Source organism: Sciurus carolinensis, chromosome 16 (genome assembly GCF_902686445.1).
Source record: "Sciurus carolinensis chromosome 16, mSciCar1.2, whole genome shotgun sequence".
In the NCBI taxonomy this organism is placed as follows: domain Eukaryota; kingdom Metazoa; phylum Chordata; class Mammalia; order Rodentia; family Sciuridae; genus Sciurus; species Sciurus carolinensis.
Window position 1 is genome coordinate 25,836,537 of NC_062228.1, and position 14,915 is coordinate 25,851,451.

The 14,915-nt window shown below is 35.8% G+C and overlaps 1 protein-coding gene across 8 annotated transcripts in view; it reads left to right on the top strand.

Moving 5' to 3' along the window:
* The window catches only part of Cnot1 (CCR4-NOT transcription complex subunit 1), an 87,901-nt gene that overhangs the window by 70,837 nt on the left and 2,149 nt on the right, over positions 1–14,915 (top strand). For 5 of the 8 annotated variants that reach the window (XM_047529904.1, XM_047529907.1, XM_047529906.1 and 2 more), the window contains 13 exons: positions 3–194; positions 1,471–1,613; positions 2,427–2,535; positions 2,637–2,806; positions 3,421–3,673; positions 5,788–6,036; positions 7,164–7,327; positions 7,538–7,655; positions 9,052–9,153; positions 10,585–10,758; positions 11,503–11,652; positions 12,492–12,672; positions 14,117–14,249. In XM_047529904.1, coding sequence (XP_047385860.1) covers positions 3–194; positions 1,471–1,613; positions 2,427–2,535; positions 2,637–2,806; positions 3,421–3,673; positions 5,788–6,036; positions 7,164–7,327; positions 7,538–7,655; positions 9,052–9,153; positions 10,585–10,758; positions 11,503–11,652; positions 12,492–12,672; positions 14,117–14,249 — 2,138 coding nt within the window. The remainder of the gene's footprint in view (positions 1–2; positions 195–1,470; positions 1,614–2,426; positions 2,536–2,636; positions 2,807–3,420; positions 3,674–5,787; positions 6,037–7,163; positions 7,328–7,537; positions 7,656–9,051; positions 9,154–10,584; positions 10,759–11,502; positions 11,653–12,491; positions 12,673–14,116; positions 14,250–14,915) is intronic. The other 3 variants (XM_047529910.1, XM_047529912.1, XM_047529911.1) reach the window with 1 other exon arrangement.

The window sequence follows — 14,915 nt, forward strand, 5'->3', positions numbered from 1 at the left end:
AGCAAGCTTGGGCAACAGATGATGTAGCTCAGATTTATGATAAGTGCATTACAGAACTGGAGCAGCACCTACATGCCATTCCACCAACTCTGGCCATGAACCCTCAAGCTCAGGCTCTTCGAAGTCTTTTGGAGGTTGTAGTATTATCTCGAAACTCCCGGGATGCCATAGCTGCTCTTGGATTACTCCAGAAGGTTGGTTCCTAAGCTGTTACTCCTGGAAGCAGCTGGATTTGTAAACATGTAATGATTTGCACCATTGTCTACAAGCTTATAAGTTAGGCCTAAGATTTTAAAAAATTAATATAAATGAAGTTATGTTATGTAAGTAACATTGTTATGTAAGTAACATAATTTTGCTTAGTATAGAAATTAGTCTTGGTATATAGTGAGATTTCTTCTTACTAAGAATAGCAACAATTAAGAATACAAGTATCAATAAATGTTGACAAGGATTTGGGGAAAAGGATACACTGGTACATTGCTAGTGGGACTGCTTATTGGTATAACCACTCTGAAAAGCAGTATGGAGATCCCACAAAAAACTAAAAATGGAACCACCATTTGACCTGGTTATACCACTCATTGATATATATCTAACAGAGTTCAACTCAGCATACTGCAGTGATATAGCCACATCAGTGTTTATAGGAGCTCAATTCACAATAACTAAGCTGAGAAACCAACCTCAGTGCCCTTCAACAGATGAATGGATAAAGAAAATGTGGTGTATATATACACAGTAGACTATTACTCAGCCATAAAAAAGAATGACTTTGACATTTGCCAGTAAATACATGAATCTGGAGACTGTTGTGCTAAGTAAAATAAGCGAGTCCCAAAAAGTCAAAGGTTAAAAGTTCTTTCAGATATGTGGATGCTAACCCACAACAAGGGGGAAGGGGATCGAAGTTTAGTGGATTAGACAAAGGGGAATGAAGGGAAGGTGACAGAATAGAAATAAGTAAGACAGTAGAATGAATCTGACACAACTTTCCCATGTACATATTGAATACCACAGTGAATCTCCACATCATGTACAACTGCAAGACTGGGATCCTTCCTAATTAGAATAAGACATACTCCATGTTTGTATACTCTACTGTCATTTTCATATGAGGTGTTAATGGTAAAGTAGGAAGTCTATATTTTTCCTTAAGGTAATATTTTCTTCAATTATGTTATTGAAAGTACTTTTAAAAGATCTCTAAATTTGATCCAAATATTTAGGCAGTTGGTCAGGATATATTGGGATCCCTAGGGTTTGTAGGTGCTGCAGATGCTGCTGCAGAGTCATGACAATAAAGAACCACAAAATGAGTTTAAACTACATAGAACTTAGAATAGAGATAATAGTCTTGAGATTTTTAGAAGGTATGTAGTGGTTTACATTGAAGTTTGGTTTCTAGTTTTCATAACTGGCCGGAGTACTGTGTTTCCGTGGTTCTGTACACTTTTCTTTTGCCCATAGGCTGTAGAGGGCTTATTAGATGCCACAAGTGGTGCTGATGCTGACCTTCTGCTGCGCTATAGGGAGTGCCACCTCTTGGTACTAAAAGCTCTGCAGGATGGTAGGGCATATGGATCTCCGTGGTGCAACAAACAGATCACAAGGTTAGTAGCCATCTTATTTAAGTAGCAATTATTGGAGTGATAGAACTCAGGGGCTTTTTACCACTGAGCTACATCCCCAGCCCTTTTTACTTCTTATTTTGAGACAGTTTCACTAAGTTGCTCAGGGGCTTGATAAATTGCAGAATCTGGCCTCATACTTGGAGATCCTCTTGTCTGAGCTTCCCATGCTGCTGGGATTATAGGTGTGTGCCACCAAGCCCAGCTGGAGTGAATTTTAATATGTATCATCCTGTTTCAGTCTAGAAATTTCCTTTTTTTCTTGAAGATAAGGGAAATATTTGCACTTCCAAATTTGAAGAAATGAGAATTGATGAGTGGTTGTTCTTTTCCCAAGTACTCTCCACCTTCTTGCTCACAGTGATATAGAAAGCCTGTAACTTGTTTTGGGACATAAAATTGTAGATGATTTGTTTCAGTGCTTTCACAGCAGTAATATTCATTGGTAAACATTTTAATGTCTTAAATGGAGTCTCATTTCTCAACATTTAAAAGCAAAGCCTGAACTATTTTAACTTTGCCTCAAAGCATTGGACTGTTCTATTTAATATTTGACTGTTTTTTGTGTGTGTTCTTTTTGTTTTATGTTTGGTACATGCTAAGGATTCATTGTGCCACTTAGCTGTACCCCTCCAATCACTGGCTGATTTTAAACTCGGGTCCTGAGTTTTGCAGTTGACTCTAAATTGAAGGCATCTTTACTTTGGAAGAAATTTGCATTGAGTAAAGTGAACCTTTTGTTTACTCAATACAGTATGATTAAGCCTACACGAATAAAATTTTAACTTTTCCTAGGTGCCTAATTGAATGTCGAGATGAATACAAATACAATGTGGAAGCTGTTGAGTTGCTAATTCGCAATCATTTGGTTAACATGCAGCAGTATGATCTTCACCTAGCTCAGGTATAGAACGAATTTAATTTACTTGAGCTGACAGAAGGACTGGGGGAGTATTTTTTCCCCGAAGTGTTCTCTCTCTTAAATTGCATTTTTTGTGTTATCAGTCAATGGAGAATGGTTTAAACTACATGGCTGTGGCATTTGCTATGCAATTGGTAAAAATCCTTCTGGTGGATGAAAGGAGTGTTTCCCATGTTACTGAGGCAGATCTGTTCCATACCATTGAAACCCTCATGAGGATCAATGCTCATTCCAGAGGCAACGCTCCAGAAGGGTGAGAATGAAATATTTTGGGTTCCCTGTGCATTCAGCGATATCCAAAGAAAGAGCTTTAGAAAGGAACATTCAAGACTTACTAACATTACTTTTTAATAACTGCTCTACCTACAAACACAATGAGAGTTTTTCTAATATTGTCACTAGAAGTATGGAAGTCTGTCAGACCTTCCCAATATAAAGCAGTACATACAAAAACTATTGAGTTGGTGTCAGAGCCCTGTCGTTTATATCCTGACCTAAAGGGGTGTGGGTTTGTGTTTTTTTTTTTTTTTTTTTTTTTTTTTTTTTTTTTTTTTTTTTTTTTTAAGCCAAGTGAATTTAATAGCCATGAATCATGTTACGTAATGGGCAAGCAGTGAAGGATTTGTTGACTCTGAATATTGGCTCCATTTCAGTGAGCATGGTTTTTGGTAAAGATGTAGCTTAAGCCTGTCATTTGCATAAGTAGATAGGAAGAGACCAAAGATAGTTTTAATTATGTATGGAAATGTTCAAGTGAAGTGATCATTCCTTTGTGGTTTCTATTAAATAGTCAAATTGTCCAACTGTGTTTCTCTGAAATCAGAACCTGGAATAGTCTGATTTTTCACTCTGGATTTATTGTACTAGATTGCCCCAGCTGATGGAAGTAGTGCGATCCAACTATGAAGCCATGATTGATCGTGCTCATGGAGGCCCTAACTTTATGATGCATTCTGGGATCTCTCAAGCCTCAGAGTATGATGATCCTCCAGGCCTAAGGGAGAAGGCAGAGTATCTTCTGAGGGAATGGGTGAATCTCTACCATTCAGCAGCTGCTGGCCGTGACAGTACCAAAGCTTTCTCTGCGTTTGTTGGACAGGTAGAGCTTTTGGAAAGAAAGGTGCTTTTTATTCAACATAAGTAGGATGTGATAACCTCCAGTAATAAAGCTCAGTATTATATACCTGTGGTTAGATAGTTACCTCCAGATTCATGTAAAAAATGTCACCGTTGTGCTTTATGCTTTATGCTTTACAAAATAGCCTTTGTGTTTCCTCATTGACCAAAGCAGTACAGTGAGCATCCCTACCCCACCCCCATTTAGTCCTATTTATCCCATTCTAACTAGTGTACATTGGGGCAGATTATAATGAAGCTGCCAAATATAATTTAACTAACTTTGATAATCAGTAGTGATGGATTATGGGCTACTAAATAATTGAAACTCTTGAATCTCATGTATAAAAAATAAAATACTTATTTAAGTGATAAGAGTATTTATTTTTGAAGTAACATCTACCTAAACATTCTATTTTGGAAAATAGTTTTAGTATTTCTATTCATAAATTGGTGCAAATTGGAATTTCAGTGTTATGAACCAAACCCCTAGCTAAAAACCAAGGTTTGATGATATTTTTGTGGATAGGATGAAAGAAAAAAGTATTGAGGAGAGCTGTAATGTCATTTAATATTGTTTTTTATCATCACTGACTGCTTTTAGCAAATACAAGGGATTAAGAGCATTGGTCAATGTGTTCTTGGCAAGAGTGGCACTTTCCTGTGCTGATCTTAGAATTTCTTTAGAAATTAATGTTTAGTCAGGGTGAATTATCTGCTTATTTCTCCAGATTTTCAAACTGAAAACAACTTGGGTATGTTGCCTGAGAAAGATTACTAATTAGTTCTGTTTTTAAGTAAATGACAATTGAATGTAGTAAAATGGATTTTACCCTATAAGTTCTTACATATTGGGTTTTCTTTTCAACATGAATGTTACCTAGTAAAATGTACCAAGTAAATTTCTCCACTAAAAGAATCCAGGAAACTATAAAACATACCATATTGAAAAGATATTTACTGCATGTATGTAGTTTGATTTGGATGGAAAAATTTTGCATTAACTGGTTTTTGTGATCATTGCTATTTCATGGGGCATGAATAAGGCACCTGTCTCAGTTCTTTCTGTTGGCTTATGTTATCTCTCTTTCTCTGGAAAAAAGATCATGTATCATACTTTTCTGTTCTGTTTTGCATTCTTTTGAGAATTCTTGTTTTCTTTTTTGTGCTTCCTCTTTATTGTGGCAGACTGGTCTATTACTTTTTTGGATTTCAGTATAGACATTGAAGGCCCTTTATGGTAACAAAGGCACATTATTATCATATTCCTTCCAATTCAACTGTCTTGCTTCTTATGAAGGGACAGTTAAATTGTTTTAAAATTTCCAAGATAACCTCCAAGCTTTCCCTCTGGGCTTGATTTCTTTGTTAGGTGAACGCTGACCTCCTTCCTCTGTAGCCTTAAATGGATAGTTCCCTGTTGTGGTGGTGGTGTTTTGTTGTTACTGTTTTTTCTTGCCTCCCCCTAGCCAAATATCAGCTTTTCAACTCTACTTACAGATCATGTATCATGTAATTTATAGTTTTTCCTATCTTACAAGCAAGCTTTCCTTTTCTACTTTAGCTATAAGGTGTCAATTTGTTACATTTAAGTAGTTGGACATGATCCATGAGTTTTTTCATTTGATACCTAACTTTGTACAAATCAGTAGTTTTTGTGGGGGGTGGTTTATCTAGATGGAGTTTTGGAATTTTTGATATTGGTTAAGTCAGTAGGAGACAATTTTTATCTTTTAATTCTGTGAGAAGCAAAAATGTAATTTATTTTCCTCCTTGGAGATAGAGGAATTGTCCAGTGGTCTATTATGACCTCAGGCGTTACTACTGAAAGTTTATTTTGTTTGCATAATTAATTTTCCAAATTATTTGGCAATACCCTCATATTCAAATTTGCCATAATATGATCTCTTACTCAATTTCCATCTTCTTTCCATTGAAACTTAAAACTACAGGAATTCTGTCATGTTTCCTTAATGGGAAGTCATTCTTCTAATGGCAACTTTAAAATTTGTTTTAAACAAAGTAAGAATCAGAAGTGAGATAATAGAATAAATTAGTATTTCTTTTGCATTTCGTGTGTATTGTCTCATTGTGTCTGTTTTTGTTCCCATGATAAAGATGCACCAGCAAGGAATACTGAAGACTGATGATCTCATAACAAGGTTCTTTCGTCTATGCACTGAAATGTGTGTTGAAATCAGTTACCGTGCACAAGCTGAGCAGCAGCACAATCCTGCTGCTAATCCCACCATGATCCGAGCCAAGTGCTATCACAACCTGGATGCTTTTGTCCGACTCATTGCACTGCTAGTGAAGCACTCAGGGGAGGCCACCAATACTGTCACAAAGATTAATCTGCTAAACAAGGTCTAAAGTACTTTCATGATTTAGTTTTTTTTTTTTTATATTCAAAGTCTATATCAGTTTTTCTGTGACAACCTTTCCCAAAAACATTTTGTAACAATTATTCTCTGTCCTGAAATTAAATTCAGAAATAACATGTGAGCATACCCAACAAATTTATAGAAGAATGTAGTGCTTACCTGAAATTTTAGATATTATATGTTAGTGATTACAATAGAAGATACTTTGGTAGTATTAGATTCAGATTTGCTCTGTACACAAAGTAATTGTGAATAGATGGCTAGAAACATCTATGGCTAACAGATGGGCAATTCCAATACCAAGGATAACATTTAGTCCTTGAACTGATTTATATAGAGGGATTTTTGGAAATTTGATTATTAAAGTAGTGCAAAAATATGTGTGAGCTGGTTGTGATGGCACATGCCTACAAACCCAGCGACTTGGAGGCTAAGGCAAAAAGAGTTCAGTGGCAGCCTAAGCAAATTAGTGAAATCCTATCTCTAAATAAAATATAAAAATGGTGGGGATTTGGCTTAGTGGTTAAGCGCCCCTGGGTTCAATCCCCCTAGTATCCCTCAACCCCAAAATAGTGGTGAAAAATGAACTTAAATTTTGGTCTTGGGAAATAACAAATGGGTTCTTCACGTCCCTCACTGTTCAATGAGAAATTAAGTGGCATGAAAGATAGTTCTTTGAATGAAACATCTCTGCAGCCTAAGCAACAGCTGTGCTAAGTACTAAATGCCAATAGAGGTGTAAACCTATTTGCTTATTTGTCAACTATATCAGACCAGAAGAATTAGATTATTGGACTAGGTTGACATGGTAAAATGTTAGGGGCCATGCTGATTTTTAGAGCTCTTAGAAAACCAGTGGGCATTTGTGGAGAATCTATAGGTCTGATTCAAGGATATTGAAATCCAAAGAGAACTCAGAACATGGCAGGCCAAAGTCAAATGTATGTCCCCTTTGACTGCCAGCATAGTTTTGTATTTAAATAGTTAATATCTTTCCTTTAATGTAGTTCATATAAACACAGGGCAAAAGCACCAATGAGTTAAAAATGACAGATGAATTCGAATGAATTATCTGTACAACTTAAGTTGTATTCTGTGTGTTGTATGCAGGTCCTTGGAATAGTAGTGGGAGTTCTCCTACAGGATCATGATGTTCGGCAAAGTGAATTTCAGCAGCTTCCCTACCATCGAATTTTTATCATGCTGCTCTTAGAACTCAATGCACCTGAACATGTGTTGGAAACCATTAATTTCCAGACACTTACAGCTTTCTGGTGAGTATTGTTCTTTTAGAGACTTGTTAAGTTCTGCTGATTCAGTGTAGTAAAATTGTAGGAGTAGAACCTTCATGTGTTTTGAGGCATGTGGATTATTTTGATTTGTCAGACAATATGCAGTTTCTGTATTCATGTAGTTTTTGCTGTATTTCAATTTGGGCTTCTAACTAAGGAGTTTTTGTTTTGTTTTTCCTCCCTTTCTTTCAGCAATACATTCCACATCTTGAGGCCTACCAAAGCTCCTGGCTTTGTATATGCCTGGCTTGAACTGATCTCCCATCGGATATTTATTGCAAGAATGTTGGCACATACGCCACAGCAGAAGGTGTGGCTGCAGTTTATCTCCTACAGATGAAGACTGTAACTACCTGGGGCTTATATATTAGCACTGCTTATAGACTGCTATTAGTCATTTACTAGTCATTGTACTTCTTCCAAGCTTATTTGAGAGAATTATTTATTCTATGTAATGTAGAGTCAATGTTGTGGAAAGGGGTTTAACGATTACTTGACTGCCTCTCCCTGAAAGCCATTTCTTGGTTATTAAGTGTTACTTTCCCTTCCAACTTTGTTGTGGGCCACTTGTGTTAAGGCTTTTGTTGAAATGTTTGTAATGTTTTGCTGCTTTATACACAGCAATTATTCTAAAACATAATTGTGAGAGTTTCTGGTTTTGTTTCTAAAATTGAAATTACTAGATAGCTGAATAAATCACTAGGAAATAGGGCTCTGGAACTGGCTAGTTTCACAAGTTTAGATTCTTAAATGCTAAAAAATTTTTACAACTAAGATTGAAGAGCATGGTGCCAAACCCCCACCCCCTGAACACAAACAAGCACACACACATTGCCCTGAAGATTGAGGACAATGGTGCTAAATCCCCTACTGTCCCCATAATGTGGATTGAATTCAGGACCTGCTACGCAAGTGCTTTATCAAATGAGCTGCACTGAACCCTGGTTTACTTTATTAAAAGGATTATTACCAAGTTCTGTTACAGGGTTTCTTAGTCTAATTGGGAATATACACCATAATTAAGAAAAGAAGTATCTTTCTTATATTGCAATTAAATGTCAGATGAGTATTATAGAAAGTACCTTTGTTTGGCCCCTCAGACCAGAAGAAAATGTGACTACTACATGCTGAAGTGAACTTGACCAAAAAAGGGGGAAACAACCCTTAAATGAACTTGGCTTTATTTGGAGAAAGGCATTCCAGGAGGAGGGAACACAGCATATTGAATAAAAGTATAGAAGAATGAACCTGAATGATAGGGTTGGGGACAGTAATCAGGCCAATTTATGCTGAAAGTCAGAGAATTCATGTTGTAAATAAATGGGGTAGAAATGGAAATAGTTGACCCATGAATTAATTAATTAAAAGAAGAAATTAAGAAAATAGATCTCCAGCTACCAGTCTTATATCTGAAATTGTCTCAAGGTTGCTCCTCTTCTCCCCTTTTTAATTTTCTTACAGGCAAAAGGACCAATACGTCCTGAAATCTGTGGAACCAGTTTGTTTCACAGACCATTTCCCACTACTTTAATAGTCACTTAGGCTTTTCTAATGATAGTCAGTCTGGGAGAAGTACTCATTAGTATGCTCTGCTTATATTAGTATGAAGAAGAAAAATGAGAGTGTAGCTGCTTGGGCATATTTTTTTTTAGTGGATGAACAACATCCAAGTATAATTATGACTCATATACATTTCTTTCTTCCAGGGATGGCCCATGTATGCACAGCTACTTATTGATTTATTCAAATATTTAGCGCCTTTCCTTAGAAATGTGGAACTCACCAAACCCATGCAAATCCTCTACAAGGTAATTTGGATTTTTAAGATAATGACCAGAACTAAAAACAGTACCCTGGAAGTACAAGACCTTATTATTGTCTTCATTATTAAGCTTTTAAAGTATAATCATGTGCAGAAAAGTATAAAAATCCAATGTACTTGCATAAATGAACTCCTAGATCCTAGGATATTCAAATGTTCAATTTCATTAGATAATCTTTTTGAGTGCAAGTTCCAGTTTGCACTTTTCAGAAATAGATCAATTATTCTTAATCCACATCTTATCATATTGATATATATGTATACACAGTATATATATATATTTATATATGTATACACACATATACAGATGTGTATATGTACACATATATACATACACATATTGATGTCCGTGTGCTCACGTGCACACCATTTTGGGTAGTCCTACAGTAGAATTTCATAAGGTTTTAATTTGCATTTTCTTAAGTGAGATTTTCATATGTAGATTAGCCTCTTTGTGATGATCTTCTAATATTTTACCCCTATTTCTGTTTTTTTTTTTTTTTTTTTAATTCCTTTCTGGGTTTTGTTTTTGGATGGTGCTGGGGATTGAACCCAGGGTCCCCAATTCCTGCTTTTTCAAATAAAAAGCATTTCTTAATCTAACTGGGACTAAATCACAGTTAATAAATCTCTCTCATCTTGCATTTAAATGTCAGTTGAGTACTACAGAAAGAACGTTTGACCCTTGTTTGTGATGATCCTCTTTCAGTATTTTGCTTATGTATCTATTGAACTGTTTTGTATTTTTCTTACATATTTTTTTATTATATTTTCTGGTGTTTTTTTTTTTCTGCAGTGCTAGGGATCAAATCAAGTGTTCTACCACTGAGTAATGCCCCCAGCCTGTTACTTTATTTTTAAATAAAAATTCTTCATGTAATATGAATATAAACCTTTTCCTGGTATATATTCAGATATCTCCCACTCTTAGTGATTGTCCTTACTCTCTTAGAGGAAAATATCATTTGAAGAAGCTTTAAATTTTATTCTAGTCAAAATTACCAGTTTTCTGCTTAAATTAAATGTGACCTTTTGTAACTTGTATAAGAAATCTTTGCCTCTCTCAAGTTCTGGGTATCATTTGTGTATTTAAATTGTAAAGTTTATTAGCATACATTTGTTTAATATTCTGAGTGTTTCATGTCTGTGAGATCTGTAGTAGTCATTCTTTTTAAATTTCCTGATAGTGATAAGTTTGGGGTTTTCTCCAGTCTTAGGAAGGGTTTATCCATTTTATTAATCTTTTAACAGAACCTTTGATTTGTAATAAATGATATTAATATTGATTAATATCCATCAGTTCTTATGTTATTGAAGTGAATATATTTTTTACCTTTTTAACTTGAGATAATTCATAATAAGAGGATTGTTACTTTTTTTATTGTGGAAAAAAAATTTTTTTTTTCTTTTTAAATAGGGTACTCTAAGAGTGCTACTGGTTCTTTTGCATGATTTTCCTGAGTTCCTTTGTGATTACCATTATGGGTTCTGTGATGTGATCCCACCTAATTGTATCCAGTTAAGAAATTTGATTTTGAGTGCCTTCCCAAGAAATATGAGGCTCCCAGACCCATTCACTCCTAATCTGAAGGTAAAGTTCAAGGAAAAGTATTCTCTGATAAGCAGTCTGTTTCACTCCCTTCTCCCCAATATGCACACATTGTGTTAGGTAAGGGTACTTTTGGGGGAAATTATTGTTGTTATGCTTTATGGGTAATGATATTGCTGCTGCTGAATATTGGTCCATAGTATTTTTCTAGTTACTATTTAAAAACTCATTTTGATATTGGATTTAGCCATATTTTCAGAGCCCTGACCTAGAGATGGGACCAGATATTTCCTGTCATACCTCCTATATGACAAAGACTTGCAGGACAAACAGACGTTTTGTTATACCCATATTTTACATATTTTGTGGTGTGTGAATCTGTGTTTAAATTGTTGAAGTAAAAGAGTCATTTAGAATCTCACAACCCTGACATGGATACTAGAAATTTTTATGTATTTTCTACTCCTCCCCCTTTGTTCCCACTCAGTATCTGAAAAACAAGTGTGATATCTTCTTATTCTCCAGGGCATTTGATGGTGGGCAAGGAAACTACTTCTGAACTCTTAATTTCGAAATCTAAAGTTTAAGAATAATTGGTTAGTGGTGCAAATTAGACCTCTCCACAAATACTTATTTTAGAAAGGAAAAACATTTTGCAGACTGAGGAAATTCCTATCATTTTATGTGTGTGTAATTACAGGAAAAAATCCTATCACTCTAGCATAGATAGATTTGTTGTCAGCTCCTACAGTTGATTCTAGTTTTGATTTTTGGCTTTTGTGGCAGGTGGACATGTTGAGTGAAATTAACATTGCACCCCGGATTCTCACTAATTTCACTGGAGTGATGCCACCTCAGTTCAAAAAGGATTTGGATTCCTATCTTAAAACTCGATCACCGGTCACTTTTCTGTCTGATCTGCGCAGCAATCTACAGGTTAACTGGTTTGGCTTAAACTCTGCTATGTCTTCCATAGAAAGCACTTCTATGCATCATTCTGTGTGTCGTCCATTTCAGGAGTTAGTATTTTCAACCTAATTTAAAGGTTTAGAAACATTGTCATATTTGTTAGTTGGATGAGGTTAACTGGATTATATATTTTACTGGTATATTTCATCAGTGACATAAGGCTTTAGATTAGATAACCTATAATGGGATTTTTTTGTCCCCCTCTTCCCACAAGAATAGACCATTTAGTCATTTCCTGTTTGTACTCCCAAGAGATTTCTAAATAAATGGATTCTGGTTCACTTTGCTATGTAGAAAGAATGATTTCAATTATTTTTCCAGTTTCTGTCACACCATGTAACCATTATTTTCTCCCTATCCAAATTTGATTTTTTTCTTCCTTTGCAATAGTGGGGATGGAACCCAGAGGCATTCCACCACCACTGAGCTCTGTCCCCAGCCATTCCCTCCCCATCCCCTTTTGAGTCAGGGTCTAAGATCTGAGGCTGGCCATGAACTTGTGATCTTTCTGCCTCAGATTCCCATAGCTGGGATTTTAGGCATGTACCATCATATCTTCCACCCAGATCTTCATTATAATTGGAATAGTGCATGTTTGGACTTGATAAACTTTTAGAACTATGCCATGAACTTAGTGATGCTATTTGGGTTCCCATGTTTCTCTTGGAAGAACCATTCTTAGGGTGGCTATTAAATCACAAAGAGTACAGAGTAGTTTAGCCTTTCTGTGGAGGTGGAAGACAAGTTTATGAAACACTGGTGCTAGAGTGAGTTCGGTAAGTAAGTTTTCTGTTTTGCTCATTTAGGTATCCAATGAGCCTGGCAATCGCTACAACCTCCAGCTCATCAATGCACTGGTGCTCTATGTAGGGACTCAGGCCATTGCACATATCCACAACAAGGGCAGCACGCCTTCAATGAGCACCATCACCCACTCGGCACACATGGACATCTTCCAGAACCTGGCTGTGGACTTGGATACTGAAGGTAAGTGAAGCTAGCCAGACTACAGTCAAATTCTGTTTTGCCACAATCTGATCACAGAATATAAAAATGCTTTAAGCCATAATAAAGAATGTTCTGTCAGTTTTGTTTTTTTTTTTATAGGTATGGCTGGTTATTTCATCATTCACTGGATACTATCTATTCTATGCAGAAGACAGCATAAAGGAATTACTCAAAATCTTGCCATATCAGTTAATATTTTGGTCTCATTACAGTATTCTAAAGTGCAAATAACTTGTAGTTTATTAAAACATTGGCTTATATTATTAGTCTGCCTTTCCCCAACATTTATAGGCACCTGTTTGCCAGACATAAATGTGAGGCATAAAAATTAATAGGACTTCCCTATTCAAGAAGTTCACAGTATAATTCCTGTTAGTTTGCATCTTTCCTGGTTGAGCCTCATTTCTTTTGGTGCTCTGTATCTATTCTTAGAAAATAGGAACCCCAGTTAGATGCTAAATAGCTATATAGTCCTGCTCATTTTAGTACATTTTATGTTAGGAGTATTAACTTTTTACTTTGCCATGGATTCTTCAGAGGCTAATGAATCTTGAGTATATATACTGCTTGTTTTTAGAAGGGTTCAAGAGAACTTAACATGAAGATTTGATGAATATCATTAGCATCCAGACCTCAGTGCTAAAAGCAGGGCAGGTATTAGGGAAGTGTGCAGTGTGACTATTGTAGCTTCATAAACATAAGGAACATCATGCATAGGCAGGCAGCCAAACCCAGTTAGTACTTACTCCAATATGGCTTATTAAACTACTTGTTCTCAAAGTGTGGTTTTAAAACTTAAGTGGGTGTTTTCAAGACTTTCTTAGATAGGCTATGAAGTCAAAACTACTTTGATAATAGACATAATTTTATTGTTGTCTATCACAAGTATACAGAAAAATTTCCCCAGAGACTACATGAAACGTGCTACAACTGATTAAATGCGTAGGCAGAAATGAGAATCCAGTTTTCTTCCATTATGACATTAGAGACTTATAAAATGTTAAAACACTGACTCTTTTCACTGAATTTCTGGGTGAAATTTTATTTTTTCCTAAATGTTATTTACATTAACCTAAGTGCCTCTTATAAAAAAGTATTCAGGTGTGGTGGCATATACCTGTAATTCTAGCTACTGAGGGCTAAGGCAGGAGGATCACAAGTTTAGTGCTAGCTTAGCAATTTAGAGACTCTGTCTCAAAAAGTCTGGGGACAGTTCAGATGTAGAATGCTCCTGGGTTCATTCTCTAGCTCCCCCTCTCAAATTTATTTTAAATTTCTAATGTTGGTAATATCACAGCAAAACCCACAAAGAAAAACCTCCTAGGGATCTTGAATGCTTCTATAAGAAGCCCAAATCCTAAACAGAATTATTTTTCTATGTTGGCCTTTCAGAGCAAGTCCTCATTCATTTCTTAATTTCTAGGTCGATATCTCTTCTTGAATGCAATTGCGAATCAGCTGCGGTACCCAAATAGCCACACTCACTACTTCAGCTGCACCATGCTCTACCTTTTTGCAGAGGCCAACACTGAAGCTATCCAGGAACAGATCACAAGGTAAAAAGAAAAAAAGTTATTTTCAAATGGGTCAAAATTGTCTCTTCATTTAGAATTTAGTTCTTTTCTATGCACTCAGGTGTTTGGATATTTTTCTACCATGTTATATATGGGATATAGTTGTGATCAGAATCCATGCCCTCCTAATAACTGTTGTTAAAATGAAGTTTTCTTTTTTGAAAGGGTACACTTTTATTTTTAGGAATTTCTTTGTGGTAATGGTAGGAGTGATAGCCATACTTTGGACGAGAGTTCTGAATCAATACACGTCTAATAAACACTCAAGAATCCTCCCCTGCCCCCCCCCCCTTTTAATTACTTCTGGGTGGAAAGGTCTTAAGCAAGAGAAATCAGATAATTTTCCTAACATACAAATCAGTTGCAGATTGCTTGGATTCTATATTGGATTAAAAATTGGGAAATAGGTAGATTCTAGTGAGATATTTACTTTAAAAAACTTATCTATTCACTTAATAGTAAAACCTGTGGTAGTGTTAGAATTTTTTTTTCCTCAGCTCTCATTGGATGTTCATTTTTCATTTTTTTTAAAAATATTTTTATAGTTGTCAATGGACTTTTATTTATATGTGGTCATGAGGATCAAACTCAGTGCCTCACATATGCTAGGCGAGCACGCTACCACTGAGCCACAACCTCAGCCCAGAT